The 19,904-nt window shown below is 41.6% G+C and overlaps 1 protein-coding gene across 12 annotated transcripts in view; it reads left to right on the top strand.

The window, feature by feature from the left end:
• The window catches only part of mical3a (microtubule associated monooxygenase, calponin and LIM domain containing 3a), a 101,536-nt gene that overhangs the window by 72,851 nt on the left and 8,781 nt on the right, over positions 1-19,904 (top strand). For 9 of the 12 annotated variants that reach the window (XR_004657487.1, XR_004657496.1, XR_004657495.1 and 6 more), the window contains 15 exons: positions 694-965; positions 1,249-1,341; positions 2,567-2,728; positions 3,264-3,326; positions 4,576-4,650; positions 4,817-4,930; positions 5,018-5,097; positions 5,795-7,841; positions 7,932-8,026; positions 9,096-9,272; positions 10,482-10,532; positions 11,340-11,447; positions 14,799-14,892; positions 15,699-15,749; positions 16,639-16,689. Coding sequence is in view for 1 of the 12 variants with exons in the window: in XM_034878275.1 (XP_034734166.1) it covers positions 694-965; positions 1,249-1,341; positions 2,567-2,728; positions 3,264-3,326; positions 4,576-4,650; positions 4,817-4,930; positions 5,018-5,097; positions 5,795-7,841; positions 7,932-8,026; positions 10,482-10,532; positions 11,340-11,447; positions 14,799-14,892; positions 15,699-15,749; positions 16,639-16,689 (3,356 nt within the window). In the remaining 11 variants the exon portion in view is untranslated. The remainder of the gene's footprint in view (positions 1-693; positions 966-1,248; positions 1,342-2,566; positions 2,729-3,263; positions 3,327-4,575; positions 4,651-4,816; positions 4,931-5,017; positions 5,098-5,794; positions 7,842-7,931; positions 8,027-9,095; positions 9,273-10,481; positions 10,533-11,339; positions 11,448-14,798; positions 14,893-15,698; positions 15,750-16,638; positions 16,690-19,904) is intronic. The other 3 variants (XM_034878275.1, XR_004657497.1, XR_004657489.1) reach the window with 3 other exon arrangements.

Genomic DNA, 19,904 nt, shown 5'->3' with positions numbered 1-19,904 from the left:
ACGGCGTGGTAAGAGCTCAGACAGAGGCACTGCAGCAATAGGGAGTATGAGTATGTTTTTTTGAACATCAAAGCATGTAAACCTATTCTAGTAGAACCCACAAGTAAAATGTTGGCGCTGAAAATTAGTATAAAGGGTCTCTCAAGCATGACACATTTTTATTTCAAATTTTTCTAGTTTGTTTCTAGTGGGCTAAATAAATAGGGTAGAAAAGTCATGAAAACAATCCTCATTATTCACGTTTGCATTGATTAAATAAGGTGCCAGGCCGAATGACCATCTGGAATTCACTGATATAAACAACCTCCAACCAACTAACACATGTTTTCAATATTGATAGATAATGTTTTTAATTGTTTAACTCTAAACCATTAGCTGAACACGTGATCCTTTTCTTCTCTCTGGCTTATCGCGTATTGTTGAGGACTGTCACTTTGGGTTTGTGATATGCACATTTTTGTACTTATTTCTGACATTTTACAGATATAAAGTTCAATATATTATTCAGAACAGGGGTACCTGAGCAGCTCACCTGGTAGACCGTTAGTTCAAATCCGACCGATCATGTTTAAGCTGCCATTAAACATATCCATAATATATTATTCTAAGCAAAAATCTCGGATGATGTCTGTTTTTCCTGCGCCATTTGTTCCAACACTTTACTGGCACTCCTCCTCCTGTGTTGTCCAACAGTAGCTCCGAGTCAGACATGGACGAGGAGGATGAGCAGGAGGATCCGGAGGAGGTGGAGCAGCAACCTCTCAGCCCCTCCGATCTCGGCGGTGTTCCCTGGAAGGAGGCGGTGGAGCTCCACGCCAAACTAAGGGGCACGGATGGCGAGGAAGAGGGCGAGGAAGAGGGCGAGGATGAGGGTGAGGCTCTGGCCGACGCGGTCAGCAGAGACGGAGAACTAGATGAAGACGAGGAGGAAGATGAGGATGAAGACGATGGCGAGTCGAGCGATGGTAGGCTTGTTTCTCACTCTTGGTGTGATTTCAGCATGGTCCCCTGGGAGACTGGAAACGTGTCCTTCTGTGTACGTCAACAACCTGTCCATACTCCATTTGACCTGAAAATCTGTTTCATGTGAAGTGTCACCGTCTCAAACATTGTTCTCCTCATCCCTCTCTCCTTCTTTTCTCCTATCCATCCCCTCCTCTTCATAACTCCCCCCTATGTCCACTGTGTCTGTGTGTACGCGTGTATCTGTATGGTTTTGGTTGGGCCTCTGTCTCCCCTTGCTGGCAGAGGGGGATTACTGCCCCTGGGATAGAGAGCTCCAGTCCGGCCTTTGGCTGGAGAAGCACCTCACAGATGAAGAAGATGTTGGTACATTTAAAGGTAGCAGCAGCACTGCCTGTGGATGTGTTTGCAGTTACTTTAAGCGTGATCCTGGCTGGTTTTGGGGCTTCTTATTTAGGGATTTTCTATGGGAGTGAGGCTTTTTTTCTTTTTTTTGTTGTCTTTGCTTTTGGTTTGTTGTTTGCTGTGTTTTAAAAAAAAGATTTTGTGTTCATAACTGTGTTTCTTTTAAAGACTCACTGTGAGTCTTATCCCGTTTTAACCTGCTGTTAACCTGTTTAACACCTCCGTTTTTGGAAATGGTTTTAATAAACTAAACTAGAGCCCGACCGATATATCAGCGGGCCAATATTATCGGCCGATATGCATTTCCGGATCTCTCGGTATCAGCATTTATAATGGCCAAAAATAAAAACAAAATTTTTAAAAATGCATTTATCAGAATCATTCATAATGACAAATAAATATTTTTTAAATTAATGAATATTCAAAAGTAAAACGGACGGCCAACCTTTTTATAATTGTTGGTGTTGCATAGTTTGTCCACCAGAGGGCACTCTCAACGTCCCTGTAATTAGGTTAATGTGTTTTTGTTCAAGGGACTTTGAGTTTCATATAAGTTTGTATTTTTATAAATTTTATATAGCAGAACTTTAATATATTTTGATGTTCCTCTGTTCTGTTCTGACAATAAAACAAATGATATTACTATTTTAGTGAGAACTCAACTAGGTTAGGTAAATCTGTTTATGTTTTGTCACGCATTTCTGGATTTTCCTTTTTAATAAATATATAACAGAATATAGTTTTTTTTTTTTTAAATAACTAAATATTTGTATCGGTTTCGGCCTTAAAAATCGGTCGGGCTCTAAAATAAACTGAATAATGTCAGTCATTCTTGTGTTCCCCCCCCCAAGGCGCTGCAGCTATGTTTTGGAATTAAGTGGAAGAATGGATATTATTTTTTTCTTTAAACCTCATATCTTTGAAGCTTTTACGTTTGACTTTTGTCTAGTGCATGCAGCCTCCCTGTCCCTGGCCTCTTTCAGGATATATATAGTTTTTATTGCCACTGTATTCTAACTGTCCCTTTGCCTTCTCTCTTTCATTTTTCTCTTTTCTCTCCTCCCTTTTTCTTCTACTACTACCTTTTTCTGCAAAAAACTGCCTCCATCCCTCATTGAACTGTCTCCGATTGCACACACAACTTCACCGCATCACCAAACAAATCAACACTACACTGTATGCCGACACCCTCATTTAGCGAGGAACCTAAGGATCCAACAGATCCTGCAGCCTGTGGACCCTCAGGCCATCCCAGGTTCGGTCAGAACACACATGGACTCTGAGGGAGACAAGGAGGGCCAGCTGGCCTCAGCCTCCCAACTCTCCCAACCCTCTGAGCTCACGCAGGCCTCCTCTACAGGTAACCCACCCAGAGGAGCTGAACACCTGGGAAGGCTTTGCTGGGCGAGTCCCAATTTGTAGGCCTCACAGGGTTGAGGATCAGGGTGTCTCTATTCCCCAGTGTGGCTGCTGCTGTTCTGTTTTTATATGTGTTTGTCTGCGACAGAAGGAGCCAGCTCTCCCAACTAACCCACCTGTTGTTTATAATCATGTCTGATTTGTTACATTTTTGTCGCATTGCTTTTTTCTTTTTCTTTCTTGGAATGTCGTAATTTTGTGTCAAATCTCTTAATTTGCTATTCAGAGTCGCTGGGGGGAATGTAGTGTTCTTCAACCACATCCCAGTGCACCTCATAACCCCCTTGTCATTTATTTTGGTTTTGTTCTGCTTTGTTCTTTTGTGTTCTGCTGTATTCTCTCTCATGTGTCTAATTACTTTACTGTTATTTCACTGCCATCTATCCCTCGTTGTTCCGTACCCCCCCCCCCCCCCCCCCCCCCCCCCCCCCCCCCCCCCCCCCCCCCCCCCCCCCCCCCCCCTGGTTTGAACGTAGCCCTTGGCCACACGTCCGCCCGACACGAGGCAGTGAGAGTCTGGTTGGAGTCCATGTCTGGAGGTAGCACGGACTTAAAGGGATCATGTCATCCCGTCTTAGACTCGTCCTCTATCTGTCTATCAGCTGGCCTTTTCTTGGAGCATGCAGGAACGCATACAGAGACCAGTTAACTCACAAGCATGCATGCTGTAAGGCTGTTGCTCTCAAGAGTCCTGCTCTCTTGGGGTCAAATTCCACCTCCCAATCTCTCATCTTACCCTTTCAGCTTCCAAAATATGTATTTTCTTATGACTCCCATATTATATCGTGCTTTTTATATAATGTATCCAAGCGAGATGAGCCATAAGGCTTAAAAACACAACATTCTGTCTTGCCCTTTTGGCTTATGGGTGAAGTATTTCTATTACTATTATTATCTTTCTAGACTAACCCATAAATGGCATTTGCACAAAGTTCAGAGAGGCTGTAGAGGTATTTTATTTATTTTTAATAGCATCACTGAATGCAATGAATGTCCCACACAATACATTTGGATATATATGCAGCACTTGGACTCTGGGTTAAAAGCCAAGACCCACTAGAATCTGATGTAAATGGACTGTTCTTATAAAGCGCTGATGTCCTTTCAGTATGCCTGCCTGTGTGCACCCACACGGAAAAAAGGCCTATCTAGTGCATATAGAAGTGATGGCTAATGTATTATTATTTTAAAACTGCATGAATTAACTGTGTGGGTCATTTCTGCATTTCAGTTTTTGTTAGAAAACATAGTCTCTCCCACCAAATGTTGTCTAAATGCGGGATTATTGCTCGTCACTTAACACATGTCATTAACATTTGGGTTGTGCTTTTGCTTGGTTTAAATGTTATCCATTTGCTCATTTAAAAATGGATAGTTGCATGGATCTATTCACTAACGCTACTCTGTGCCCAACCTTTGTTCACATTGTTTGACTGACTTATATTATTTAATGTATGATTTTCTTGCCACAAAACGTTTCTTAAAGCTATCCTCAGAACAAAAATAGATTTTGGCTTTGAAGTCTTTTCATCCTTTTCCGACCTTTTACATTTTTTCCTACGAACTCGCTCCACTCTTCAAAACTGGATTTGATGTATTTTTTCATTATCAATCTTTGAACTCTGGTTCTTTTTTTTCTTTTCTTTTTTTAACATGTAGCCTGAAGTGAGATTTTATGAGAAATTTTCAGTTGAGGTTAGGAAGTTGAAAAAGGTTCTGGCTTGTCTGAACAGAGAACAGTTTTTTGGCCAGTTGACTCACTTTTTTGTCATTTATTTGTCATGCCAGAGCCCTGTGAGGATGGAGATCTGGAAGCAGAAGCAGACAGTCCGGATATGGAGCCTGGTACCGAGATGGATCAGGGTGAGCGGTCATAAAAGAACAAATATTAATGAGTCCATCACTTATTTTCACGACATTTTATGGTTCACAAATAACTCTGCCTCATTGCAAAAAAGGAATAGCAATTATTAATGTTATATAGCTGTGTAGCCATTAAATATTTCATAGTTTTGTTTTGAAATTCCAGATGACATCCCTTCAGATGCAGAAGCTGAGGCTCATTTGCATCAGTCAGGGCGTGGCGAAGAGCTTCCCGAGGAAGACAAGAAGTCAGAAAGGCTGAGGATGTCCTCCAGTATTGGTACATGTCCCTTATATTAATCCTCTAAATTGATCACTTAGAAATATTTTTGCATAACTAGTAACATTTTATCATTTGTGCATTTAGAACCATCCAGCATCAGCCCCATGCAGAAAGAAGATGTTCTTCTTTCCCCTCTCAGACCATCTCCAGAGCCTGAATTACAGGTGAGATAGTCCCACACCCATTGAGGAAGAAGTATTCAGATCCTTTACTCAAGTAAAAAGACTAACACCACACTGTAAAAAACAAAAAACTCAGTTACAAGTACATGATCAATGTTACTTACCCCTAAAAAAAGTAATTGCCTTTTCTGCCATTTTTTCCCTTTTTCCTATGTTGTGGTTGCTTTTTTAATGTTTTCTCCAAAGTTATTTGATATTTCTAATGTTGACATTTCAAGCTTATTTCGACGGCCCATTTTTTGTGATGAAAAAAACTGAAAAGGGGTCAATTTGACCCGAGGACAACATTAGGGTTAAACGTGTGTAATTATCGGGGAAATGTAGTTCACTTATTAGATGTAGAAGTACTCGATGCAGGAAACCCCCCACATTTTAGAAACTGGAAACTATGAAAACAGCATTTAGCATTTTAAGCTGTACTTGTAGTTGGGTAGTTTTAATTTACAATAAAACATGGCATTATATGAACTACATGTGTTTTTTGTGCAAAAATCTCACTTGTAACATAACTTGTAACTAAAGAAGTCAGATTAGTGGAGTAAAAGGTGGCATGGAAATAAAAGACTTAAGTCAAATACAAGTATTTCAAATGTGTACTCAAGTACATGTACTTGGTTACATTTCACCTATGTCCCAAGGTATGTGATGTTAATTTTGATCTTCTCTGTTTTTTTTCCAGATAAGTCTGCTGATGTCTCCTGGCACCCGCTTTTTCCCAGAACCGTTCATACCAGAGGAAAGGAAGGCTGAGAGGACATCTCCCTCTCCAGCCCCCAAGAGTCCTTTGTCCCCTTCGCCTGCACCAGTCCGCAATCCTTCCGCTGTCCCATCCCCTACTCTTGTTGCCTCCCCTGTCAATGTCCCTGCCTCATATCCCCTAAGTTCACTCACCAAATCATCACCAACCACAGAGTCACCGGTCAGATCCCCTGTCAAATCCCCTGTTGGCTCCGCGATCTGCTCTCAACCCACCCCCTTACCAGAGACTTGCACACCTATATCTCCTGTCTACCCTCACCGCTCTATTTGCCCTCTCACAGGCAACCCCCTCTCCCCAATCTGTGCTCGGCCTTTGCTCTGTCAGGAGCCATCGTCACCCCTCGGCTCTGACTCTCCGGTCAGAACTCAGCCTGTCCCTGCAGTCACTTCCACGCCCATGACCAACACAGACAAGGGCCCTTCTGAGCCTCCAATTTCTGTAGAGTCCTCAACAGAGGAAACTCCATCTAAAAAGACAGATATCATTGAGGAATTTTGGTTAAAGAGTGCCGAGATCAGAAAGAGCCTTGGTTTGACACCTCTGGACCGCAGTAGTAAGATCTTAGAAAGGAGTGTTGTCACGGCTCCAGTGCAGGACTCCAGCCCTGTTAAGACACAGTCTCAAGATGTGTTGGAGGAACAGAAGCCTGTCTTCACTGGCCGCACTGTCATCCGCAGACTCAACATAACTCTTGAGGGTCAGGTCATTACCCCCATTGCTCTTACGGAGCCCAAGAGTAATGGCTCCGATAAGAGGGACCTGAGCAACAGCTCTGGCCTGGGGTTGAACGGGAGCATGGCTACGAGCCAGACAGCAAACAGTGACAGCTTTAACACGTCCGACTCCACCATGCTCACCCCGCCCTCCAGCCCGCCCCCACCTGTGCCTGCTAATCAGTCTCCTGCTGTGTTCCGGCAGCAGAGACACCAGGTGTCTTGGAGCAACGGGATAGAAAACCCTCTACCTGAGCGTGCCAAAGAGCCAGCAAAAGTCAAGAGTCCTGTTCCTGCACCGAGGACTCAGCTGAGTCCCGTGTCCGCACCGAGGACCCAGCTGAGTCCCGTGTCTGCACCCAAACCCGCACGCAGGAAAGTCTCCTCGCCCCAGGCAGATCCAGAAACAACTCCAGTGGTTGTCATGAGGGAGAAGAAGAAGCCACGGCCGCAGGAGGTGAGGAAGTCGTTCGTGGAGACGGTGGAGGAGATTCCGTTTGCAGATGACGTGGAAGAGACCTATGATGAGCGGACACCAGAAACGAGCATGAACAGCTACTATACTCCACCCACTAGCAAGCCCAGCAGATACAGACCTCCCCTACATCTGGCTCTAGCCATGGAAAATGGTAAACCAAATATACATGTCAACCAGGTCTCTAGGACCGAGAGAGCAACTCAGTTCTCCCCAGAGGCCAAAGAGATCGCTGAGGAGAGAATGAAGGCCAGAGAAAAGTCAGTCAAGAGCCAGGCTCTGAAAGACGCCATGGCCAAGCAGCTCAACAAAATGAAGGAATCTGACATAGACAAGGGTGCCTTACCTAAAACGGCCCGGAGCGTAACCCCAGATGCTGTCGGAAAAAGCAAAAAGTCAGCCGCGTCTCCGAAGACATCAGCCGTGAAAGCTCTGGAGTCAAAGAAGGCCGATATTTTACCTGAGCGTTTCTTCAGCAGCAACAAGAGTCTGGACAGCTCGGTGGCTTCGTCGGACGGCTCCTCTACGAGCAAGAGCAAGAAACGAAGTTCCCTCTTCTCGCCGCGCAAGAATAAGAAGGAGAAAAAGGCCAAGAACGACAGCAGCAGGCTCTCCGGCACAGACGAGACACCGCCCAAACACAAGTCGCTGTGGAAGGCCGTCTTCTCAGGGTACAAGAAGGACAAAAAGAAGAAGGACGATAAATCATCTCCGAGCACGCCGTCCTCCAGTTCCACCACCCAGGACTCCGGGAAGAAGAAAACCTCACCATCATCAGGTAAGAAAGGGGACCCAGGGCCATTTTAAATGTGATACTTGTTGTTACATTTTGAGTGAAGAAACCTGTCTCTGTTATTGTTTGTCACAGACTTGAAATCCCGCAGAAACTTGAGCTTCTCTGAGGAATCCGACCTGTCCTGTGATGATGTTCTGGAGAGGTCCTCCCAGAAGTCAAAGGCAGATGTGAGTAACAGTAGACACAAATCAAAACGTCACATCTTCACCGCGAGGTATTTAGACATTCATAGTCTCGCAAAGCCAGACCGAGCTCATCATTGAGAAGTTAGTCTGCAACACACCCGCTGACAATCGGTGGCCACCAGCTGGAATGCCATAGTATAGTGTGTTGAAAAAAGTGATTTAAAAAGTCATAGTATTTTAAGAAAATGATAAAAAATGTAAGGAAGTATGTTGAAAAAATTATTAAAAGTCAGTATAGTATGTTGAAAAATGATAAAAAAGTTAAGGAAGTATGTTGAAAAGATGATTGAAAGTCAAAGTATAGTATGTTGAGAAAAAAAAAGTAATAGTATCGTATGTTGCAGCCAGCTTGTAAGAATTCATATCCTTTTGAGCAGCAGCATCTCTACATTGTAGATATGGAGAAGCATGATATCATATATTTCATCTCTGATTTATTCAGAGGCCGGTGCACCCTCACTTTTTCTAGTTTGAAAATTGACGCACAAGCTTTAATTTTTTTTTTTTTTGCATCGCCATCTCAATATCAACTGGTGAAAAAAACACATCCCGAAACACACATTTTTTTATTTTAGTCGAAGTAAAATATCAGCTGAAAACTGCACTTTAAAATGAAACTGTTTTTATATCCACTTCAAAGTTCAATAAAAAATCTTGGAGAATATTTTCTTTTTTTTGTTTTAAATTCAACAAGCAATTTTTTTGGATTTAAGAAGATCACTGGAAGCAGCAGAAAGGCAGTACTGAGTACAATTTAATATATGTTTTCATTATCGCGAGTAATATCGTTGTCGATGATGCGATTTTCAGCAGCGTAAAAGCTCATTTTGCATATTTACCTCATATCGTGCAGGCCTAGAGTAAAGAACAACAACACAAGCATGTCTTTACCTGCCTGGTGTGCCTGTTACCAGACTGAATGGAAATACTTCTTGGGACAGGCTTAGCGAGGCTAGACCTCACATCTACTGCATCCTATTCTGTTTTACTTCCCTAAAAAAACCCAGAAAAAACAACACTTTTTTCTTTAAATAATTTCTTCCACTCACAGCAGCACATGGACATCTTTGACCTAGTATCAGGCATGCACATGGAAGCGATTAAGGAGGAGAAACTGGAGAAGGAGAGGAGGAGGGAGATGAAGGAAAGGAAGAGGGTGAAAGAGAGGCATAAAGAAAGAGAGCGAGGAAAAGAGGTTGATCGCGAAAAGGAGAAAAACGAGGAGGAGGTATTGTGCGGATGGGCGTTAAATGATTTTGAATTTCACCTAAACATAATTTTGTACATGTATAAAGATAATATTCTACTAAAGTTAAGTTCACAAAGCTTGCATGAATATGTAATACTTTATTCATCCCTTTTTAAAGTAGTGTTGGAATAAAGAGCATACTTGCCCTCATGTGATCTCAGAGCAAAGCATGCAACCAAATGATGATTTAAAAAAAAAACATATTTCCATGTTCTCCAGCACCACAAAATGACATGTTAAATGCACATCATAATGATATCCATTAGCAAAATTACTCAATGAGTGAATTCTTTAAAAGACTGGATTCATGAAATATGCAGGCGGCGTATTAGCACTAAGCGAAAACCCAGCGCACAATACGCATATTTCTATCATATGAGTTATTTATTTGAATCCATTTACATTCATTAAGCTGAAATTCAAAATGATTGTCTCCGCTGCTGCTCTGTGTGTGTGTGTGCGTGTGTGTGTGTGTGTGTGTGTCTGGTGGTTTAGATAGATACAGTCGAGGTCAGGGCGAGAGGCATGAATTTAATAACTATTGTAAACCCATTTTAAAAAAAGACAAAAAACTTGCTGCCATTTTGTTTTCTTCATTCCAACGACATAAAAAGAATTTACTTTTTTTTTTTATTATTATTATTCTTTTATCAATATTGATCTGAATTTGGACTTCCTGCAGCTCCAGTAACAGGAGGTTAAAGCTGCATCATGCCTGCCAGGCCGTGCCTAATTCAATAAGAGCCCACAGGATTCAAGTAGACCAGTCTCTAGTGACTGTTGTGTGGTAGTTTCTGTGAGTGTAGCTTCTTTGAGTGTATTAGATATATTTCCGTAGAAATGATTGTAGGCCAAAAATAACCTATCTCTATTAGTGCTTTATGGTAAGACGGGTCTCTAGAGTCCTTGGTCTTAGAATCCGGAAAATCAATTTTCTTCCAATGTGGTTTGTAATTGATGTTTAACTCGTTTCTGATTAACATAGATGTTTAAAATGTCGCTGCACCTCGCCATTTTTGTGTTGGTGTGGGATTATTAACATCGCCTGTTTTGATTGTACCAGCTAAGTTATTACTTTTTAGTTTGTTTTTGTTTTATTTTAACATAATCATTAACCCATTTAAACATATCATCTGTATCATGTTTGTTTCCTCCCCTGTGTTTTTTTTTGTTGTTGTCTTCCCCAAGTCTGTTTATGTCCCTCACGCACTGGCGTTCAAGAGATCGTACGCCACAAAGGTAGTATTACATTCCCATTGATAACACCCCACCCCACCCCCCATCCCACCCCCCATCGCATGTGCCAGTTTGCTGTCATAACACCTCATGGGCACCTGGCCTAAAACTAACCGTCCTCTCTGGAAGCATGTGACAGTTGGACCGCAGCTCGCTCACTCACTGCTGGATCTCCACTCTGTTAAAATGTGACTTTTCCAATAAGTCACGCTCACTTTTCTGGTCACACTGATACCTCTGCATCTCGTGATATCAGGGGCTGTTCTTCTCTGACTGGTATTATATTAACCTGCCTGTCACTGCCGTACTGTTTTTACTCCAGTCTGGATACTGGAATAACTTTTTCCTTCAGTGCTATTCTCTCTCTCTCCTGATTCACGCCAACTTTTTATGTCCTCAAAAAGACAGCTAAGGGGTAAAGACCTCTGCTTATTCCTGTACTGTATCGCCTATAATTATGGAATATTTTTTTAATGAGGAGGATCATAAATGTGAGAGCTGCAGTGTAGTTGATATATGTGTGTCACATTGTGGTCTAAGTTGTTTTAGGTAACCATACTTTGAGATTGTAATACCTAGAGAAGCCTGTAGATAGTGTGGAGTGAAGTTTTGAAATATCCCAAGCTAGATTGCATTCTGCTAGTCAATGTTGTCCCTTCACCTTCCACAAGATCTAATAAGAGATCCCCCCCCCCCCCCTTCCTTTCCTGTTCAGTTAATCTGAAGGGCCAGGACCCCATGGAGTCCGCTACACATATTAGCGGCGAGCGATAGAGACTTCGCTGACCCATGTTTCTGTTATTACACCAGAAAACCTACACCGAGGAAGAGCTGAATGCCAAGCTGACGCGAAGGGTCCAGAAAGCTGCCCGACGACAAGCCAAGCAGGAGGAACTCAAGAGGCTGCACAGAGCCCAGGTAACTGGCTTTTCCTCCATCACCACTGGGAGAAGGACATTTGTGGTTTGAAGGGAAATGTCACTTCAACTAATGGATGGAGGGCCATGCATTCGTGTGCTCTTCTGGGGCAATTGTAATAAGGGCTGGGTATCGTCCAACACATTTCAGTACCAAAACCGTGACTTCAATACCCGTTTCCAAACAATACTTTTTTCTATACCAATTTAATAAAAGAAAAAAGACACTAATATTTGAACATATTTTTCATCTCCTACTACATGAATAATGTTTTTTTCCTGCCGGTCTCTACAATGTGTAACGTAAGACAGCCAATCATCAGCGTTATTAGAACTTGGTAGAAGCATACTGCAAGCTTATTGGCTTACTGACTCGGATTAGATTTACTCATATTATTAGGTATTGAAATCAGATGATGAAGCATTTTTCGTTACTCAATACTTTAGAGGCAATGTGGTCGGTGCCAAATTACATTACATTCGGTACCCAGTCTTAATTGTGATAAGTTTGTTGATCCAACTAAAGTTTCCCTTTAGAACCATCATTAAGACAATTTTTTTTTGTTTTCAGGTCTTTTGTGTTGAAAGTAGGTTGCATGCATTCTTTTGTGTTGGTTTACTTACACTTGATTTCCACCGGTTGCGGAACAGCTGTGGATCCGCTCCAGAATGGCGGCGGAGTCATCAGGTTTCCATTAAAGTCAATTTGTGTATTTTCACCGTGTTCTGACTCCGGAGCAGATACGTAGGGCTACAATTTTTTCCGGATGCCGGACAGCTCACCTAAGATCATATTTCCCTCCACTTTGAACCCTAACCCTAACCCATAATTGGCGTAGACAGGCCTCAAGTTGAGTTTCTGTTTATAGAAACTAAATCCTGTTATATCACACAATCATACGTGAATTTGCGAGATCTCGTGGGTCCTCGTGACTTTAGCTGTCAGTCATGGCCGCAGCCGTTCCGCAACATATCCGGACCTGGTGGGTATTAAAGGATGGCGGAGCATGGAGATGTGGTTATGGTGTTTGGGTGCGGAGAAGCTCTTTCAAACACTTTGACAAGTGGTGTTTTCATTCAACCGTTGCCCATGTTGTGCACGTCAAACTGTTTAAAAACGAAATGGGACATACACACATGTCAGTGGTGGTATACTTGACTAGGTAACATTAGTGTTGTCACAGTTACTCAGTGCTGTCCCGTTGTTTTTGTTTTTACCGGACCAGATGGCCACTCTAATGTGACTCAACCCTTCTTGGAGTGTGGCCAAATCCATCCTTTGACTAGGAAATCCACTGTGATTGATGTTGTAACTCTGCAGTCAGGCTTCCAGTCCACTGACTCAGCACTAATCCACAGCTTAGGTCTCTACTCCTGGAGCTGTGGTTTGCTGGCCTGAATTTTGCTTCCTTTTAGTGGCTATTTGCAGAACCCAAACCATGCTTCTTGTTTCTTGCTGCATGGCCCTGATACAGTTTAACACTGACAGAGGAAGTAAGAATTCAAATAGGAAAAAAAAAGTAATTTCTGATTACTTTTTAGACATCGCTCATTCCTAACCCATACATCACACTACTCACATGTCATTAATCAAATCCTACTCAATTATGTTCACCTTAAAAATTCAGCCTCATGGGCCACATATGCATGCATCAGCTGCATATTGCATCTAACCAACAGGAAGAATCATCTGTATATAACACACGCTTGGTTGTCTCCTTTAGCATCTTATAACACGCCCTTGGTCGTCTCCTTTAGCGTCATATAACACACGCTTGGTCGTCTCCTTTAGCATCTTGTAACACGCCCTTGGTCGTCTCCTTTAGCGTCATATAACACACGCTTGGTCGTCTCCTTTAGCATCTTATAACACGCCCTTGGTTGTCTCCTTTAGCGTCATATAACACACGCTTGGTTGTCTCCTTTAGCGTCTTATAACACGCCCTTGGTCGTCTCCTTTAGCGTCATATAACACACGCTTGGTCGTCTCCTTTAGCGTCTTATAACACGCCCTTGGTCGTCTCCTTTAGCGTCTTATAACACGCCCTTGGTCGTCTCCTTTAGCTTCATATAACACATGCTTGGTTGGACTTTTGGCGTCCCTTTTGACGCTGTTAGGTTAAGGAAAAGGTCCTGGGTGGGCTTACGGTTCCGTGACTCGTGAGAATAACGGGCTGGTTAAAGAAGAAAGCGGCTTTCCTGACAGACGGCAATAACGGGACAGGCAAGGACACATGCGGTATACAAACTCATCTCTCCTGGGTGAAAGTCCCGTGTTTAACCCATCCACCACACACGCCAAAGGGTGCCTTTTTTGTCGCATCATACGCGGACAGCCACTGTCCAAACGTCCACATTTTACGCATTCGTGGTTGGCATATTAGATTTAGTGATTTATATAGATATTTCGGGGTAAAATGGTTCTTTTTACCATAAGGGACTTAGGTCATTCAAAGACATGCAAAACCCATTTGAACTGGTTTTACATGGGTCACTCAAATGTAAATATGTCCTTACGATTAATACACTGGTTACGTTTTTTCTCATAGCTTTAGTAGTTTAAAAGTAGGTAAGAGGTAGTAGTAGCCTGTAGTAGTAACCTGACTCTGTGGCCTTGGCCTCCAGTAACAGAGACCTTAACAAGAGGTGTTCATTGACACGTCCTCTTTTAGACTTGCCACCGATCTAGTGATACAATTGAGTACTTTGTAAAACCAGATTAGCCGTCAGACTCCGCCTACCAAGAGCCCGGGTCTGTCCAAGATTTCTTCCTAAAAGGGAGTTTTTCCTCACCACTGTCACTCTCTGCTCTGGAAGGAACTACTAAAACTTTTAGGTCCTATAGAGTGTGGTCTAGACCTACTCTGTCTGTAAAGTGTCTTCTTGTTATGATTTGATACTATGAATAAAATTGAATTGAATTAAAAAAGCTGGACACTTTGGTGTCCGAGGTCATGGGGGACCAGGCTACATGCCCCTCTGTCACCCGATGCACTGCCATCAACAAGTGCAGTGTGGTGTGGGTGAAAGAGAGGAAGCTATACATATTACTAAATAATAATATTTGAAAAAATATTTGACCATCCGAACAGGCTCACATTCACGTAGACATCAATACAGTGGCAATTAGCCATGCTCTGGCTGCACCTTGAGACATTTAATTTTAATGAGGGTAAATTGTTTGAAGTAACCTCTGCAGCCACCTTCCTTAGACAATTTGTGGCACAAATCAGTTGTAATTAATAGTGGATGGAATTATTCTGTGCACACACTTGAGCTAACCCAAGTTTTTGTAATGCACTGTGTGTACGGTATGCCACTAATAATAATGGGACTCTCCATCCTCCTTCAGATCATCCAGAGACAGTTGGAGCAGGTGGAGGAGAAGCAGAGGCAGCTGGAAGAGAGAGGCGTAGCTGTGGAGAAAGCTTTGAGAGGAGAAGCAGGTAACAACTTGTCACTTATACCATCATACACTTTTTGTTCTATTTTTCTATTCTTTTTAAATCAATTTGGCCATTGCATGCTGCATAGTGTATCAGTAACTTCAGATAATGCCCACATTCAGTAAATTAAAGTCTGCGGTAACTTATTATTAACATTACGATATGATTTACTGTACGTATGACAATTAAATCTTGTTTTTGTGTCGGCGCTGGCTCTGTGAGACCATGTTTCATCTTTATATGATATGTGTTCAGCCTTATCTAGAGCTCTTACGGAATAGTAATACTATCAATGTTGATTAGGAGGATGTCGCCAAGAAACCGCATTATCTCAGAAAAGCTGTTGAAATCACAGTCTGCATTTACAGTTTATCTTAAGTATATTACAGCACGTAGATTTGTGTGCAGAAAGACACATTTGTTTCTTTTAAGTAATAAACCCAACTAAGTCTAGACAAGGGACTATCACAGACAAGATTTTTCCGAGATGAAGAATGCATTATTTGTTAGGCTCTTTATTGGATACAGTGTTATAAGCGTAAATAGTGCTCAGCAGCCATTACACATTTACATGATGGGAGTTTTGTATGTGAATACGGCACTGAGGTTGTCCTGTATAGAGCTGACAGTGTATTTAATCCTCATTTACTAAATGATGATGGTAAACGAAGCTTACACGTAGATGCATGGCACATTTTAAATTCCGGGATTTTCCCACCAACCAAATAACCAATTACTTTTTCCATCAGCTGTGTCTCCGGCCAATTGTTTGTTTTTAACTTGTTTACTACTCTACTCTCTTAAAGGATTGTATAAAGGTACTTATACATTACCCAAACAGCACAAAAGAAGATCAGGTATTAGATTCACTGTAGTTTTATATTTTAATATTGTTATTAATGACATGTGACACTGTTATGTAGGCTCCATCTGTGGTGACACACTGCAACAGTTCTCCATCTCCAACATGTTGTCCGTTCATAACTCGTCCTCCATCGCCAGTCGGAGCTGCATGCAATCCGGAGAATGTGTGTCCCGACATAGATTTGTGTTTGCTCATTCTGGATGTGTTTTGTCTCTTTCACTGCCTCTCAACGAGGAGAGTCGTCTGTACACTGATCAAGACTCCGATCACGTTACATTTTACAAATGCAATCAAAATGTAAGAAATCCAATAGAAATTGGTTTTCAGGCTGACATCATCATTACAATATGTTCTGCAAATGTCTGCTGTAGCTGAGCAACTTGGTACAGATGTTTGTTGAGATTGTATCCATTATACAGTACTTTTTTTTTTTAATTGTGAGTAACAGCAATCCAGAGATGTTTGTGACTGTTGTACTCAAAGAACACGCTCAGCTGCTCTTTCAGTCTGAAATGATTAGGTATTAAATCCCCACTTTATTGTAATTGAACATTGGTGCATATGGATTTGAACCAAAATACAACTACAACAAAAAAAACAAACGTACACAAGGCTTTGTGTGATATTAAGCAGACTGAGCCAGTAAACAGCATACAGCAAATCTATGTTGCAGCCCCTTATTATTTTGGAAAATGCCATGTTAGTACTGATGGACTCTCTTTGTTCTGAGTGTCGCTGCAGTGCGTTTGTGTGTGATTGAGCGTGTAAGAACGTGTTTGCAAAAGCATGCATGACTTGCTGTTATTGGACAATTTGTGTGTGTGCCCAGTTTGGGCCTGTGTGAAATAACTCCTATCTCTAATATATCCCTGTCATTGTAGACTATTGGGGAGATTCTAATTACAGTGAAATCCTGGACTTGCATCTGGGCGGTATGTATTTCAAATCTGTCGCTTTAAATTAACCTAATGGCTAACCCAATCTGTCCTCCTCTCCTGTTTTTATTTTTTTACAACTTGAGCTTTGTACCCTTCATATCTACCTTGAATGGCTGGCTTTTTTTTAGCCTCATCGCAATACGTTCTGCTCCTATAACCCCCCCCCTCCCTCTCCCTTCACCCTCACTAGGTTCCTAGTTCAAACACTCTTTACATCAAACAGAGATCAGACACTCGGCTTCATGCGGTCCTCTTAAGATCGTCTTTGATCTCCATAAACTCATAAATATTGAAGAAATGAATACCATATGCAACTTGTATGTGTCACCCTTCAGCACGCACGCTGTACAACACAAACGTCAGTAGAGAGGCAAACGCATATTTCAGAGTCAGAATATTCAAAACAGCAATATGGATTCTGGCATTCACAGAAACACTGTTCATATCCTGAGGATCAGTCCGGCAGAAAGAACAAAATCAAAGTAGAAACACAATGACATTTAGAAAATAATGCACTGGCAGTGTTGACTGTACCAAGTCATAATACATAAAGAACATGCTCTTTAAATATTGCCTCCTTTGCATATTCCTCAATACATAGTTTACACATCATTTACAAAGCAAAGTCGTGAAAGGTAGCAGCATGATAGTTGAGATAGAGAAAAAATGATTTAGTTTAAAACTGCTGATATTCAGTATTGTTCTTGTTGTCAGTGAATCCTATGAAAAGACCAAAACCAGCAATATTTAAGTATATAGAATATAGATTATTCCTTTGTGACATAGAGCTCCATTGCTGTCCAAAAACTATTAAAAACACATAAATGAGCCACACATTGTTGCACAAGATGAACACAGGAGCTGTGATTTATTTGGTTGAGTAAATCACACATACTCTGTCCTGTTGCCATATATTAATGCACCACATGTGTACTGTGTTGCAGGTAGAAATTAGAGCCCGACTGATACAGGATTTTTAAGGCCGATACCAATACGAAATTTTTTGGGTTATTAAAAAATTCCATGTGCCGATATATTGGCCGATATATATTTTAAAAAAACAATCCAGAAACACATTACAAAACATAAACAGATTTCCCTTACAATACTTATTTGTAGTTCTCTCTAAAATAATAATATCATTTGTTTTATTGTCTCAACAGAACAGAGGAACATCAAAATATAATGAAATTATGATAAATAAAATCTATAAAAATAGAAACTTAAGATATGAAACTTCAAGTTTTTTGAAAAAGAACACAACAAAGAAAATAGTCAGTGTTGCCAACAGGGACGCTGTAGAGCGCCCTCTGGTTGACAGTCCGTTTAAATTTTTTAAATATTCATTTAACAGAATTATTTATTTGTCATGACGTTATTTTAAAGAATGAATATTTTATTATAAATGCCAAATAGCGATAATATCAGCCTGTGGACATGGGTCGGGCTATTGTAGAAATATTCCCCGACAAATGCTCTAGTTACATCTGCTTACAACTTTTGTTGTACCATATCATAGATGAAGAAGAAGCACTAGAACATACAAAAGGAACAAACAAAAAAGGAAATCTTGCAGGGTACACACATTTATATACACAGACCCCACACCTGAACACATACACTGTGATACAAGTATTGTGAACCCTGTGTAGTAGTAGGTAGCGCGCTTGCGCCAACGTGCATGCAGCCTGTTGCAGTTGCTCCGTCTTTTCACAGAGTGTCCCTTCGGGGATCAACAAAGTATTTCTGATTGTGATTCTGATAACTGACTCCTACTAAACTGCTGGCATGGCTCTTAGCTTCCCCTCCGAGCTTTACTGTGCTGCTGTAGTTCTGTCCTGTAGTCGCAGCAGTGGTTCCCCTGACTTTCTCATACCTGCTCAGTTGCATAACATTCAAGTGTGTGTGTGCGTGTGGTGTGTTCTAATAGGCAATGTTGCAACCACTGACCCTTAGCTTCAATGTCTACACTGTGATTAGCCAGCAGTAGTAGTGTTCACCGTGTCTGGGTGAGATGTCTCGTGTGGTATCTGTTGTTATCTTGTAGCTCGTGGCCTTGTTTGAATATGAGTAGCATGCATCTTTTCCTCCTCGTGGCTGCTGGGACCTCAACAGGCTTTGTTTACTTCATGGGTTTTTAGTGTCTGTAGAATCCCTCAACAAGGAGTGAGAAAAAGGTGCATTTCTACATATTTGAGCATGGCCTGTTGTCTAGTTGGTTGCTGTCACTCATCAGACAGGAGATTGCGTGGAGTTTTGACAACAATATGAACTTACCTGCGTTTTCCAACCTCGCTGGTTGACCAGGGTACCCATGTGGGCTTAAAGGTCCCCTGCTACACAAAATCGTTTTTACTTGCGTTTTTTGAAATATGTTAGGTCCATATGTGTTTGTGTTATGTCGTCATTACAAAAGCTGGTCAGTCTGACGTCATGTTGCCTGAGCTCATTACTGTTCATGAGCTCGCCCAGTTGTGCTGGGTAAAGGATGCTGATAGCCAGGCTCTCATTGGCTAGCTGTTAGCCAATCCGAGTCAAGCAGCTTAGCTCTATGAATATTAATGAGAACTGGGATAATTGGAGCTGAGTCTAACCATGTTAGAATTGCTTGAAAAAAGGTAACCAAGGTGTTTTTTTCCACAAATAAATGTTACAGAGTCCATGGTAGAACTTGCAGTGTTCTGAATGCGTTATATAGAGGGATTCCTCTTTGTCTCTAATACAGTATTTGCTCATGCAATGGGGAATGTAGAATGTTGACTGAATACCAAGGTGTAAGGTGCACAGTTGATTTATCGGCCTAGTTGTATTTGAGGCCCTGCAGCAGACTGTACTCTGTATCCGATAAGTAATATCGGTTCTCTTATAATCTAAATCCTCTACTTTTATGATTATTCAATTAAGGATTTACTGAGCGGTAAGTTACAACTATGCCTTTCCTAACTACAGTATGCTTGCGTGATTTAGTGGAGCCATAACATTTTTATTAGGACTCCGTCAAAAAAGGATTTTCTAAACTGCAGTTTTCCCTACAGATTTTAAGCTGTTTCTCTGTGATAGTCCCTTGTAGAAATTATCTAGCATTTCACCACCAGCCTGAAGACTATGTCTTCCTCCTATTTGTGTCATGCAATGACATACAGTGGGTACGGAAAGTATTCAGACCCCTTTAAATTTTTCACTCTTTGTTTCATTGCAGCCTTTTTCCA

The sequence above is a fragment of the Etheostoma cragini genome, chromosome 8, assembly GCF_013103735.1.
Source record: "Etheostoma cragini isolate CJK2018 chromosome 8, CSU_Ecrag_1.0, whole genome shotgun sequence".
Classification (NCBI taxonomy): Eukaryota; Metazoa; Chordata; class Actinopteri; order Perciformes; family Percidae; genus Etheostoma; species Etheostoma cragini.
Note: the sequence above shows the minus strand (reverse complement) of the source record. Positions and strands in the feature narration are given on the sequence as shown.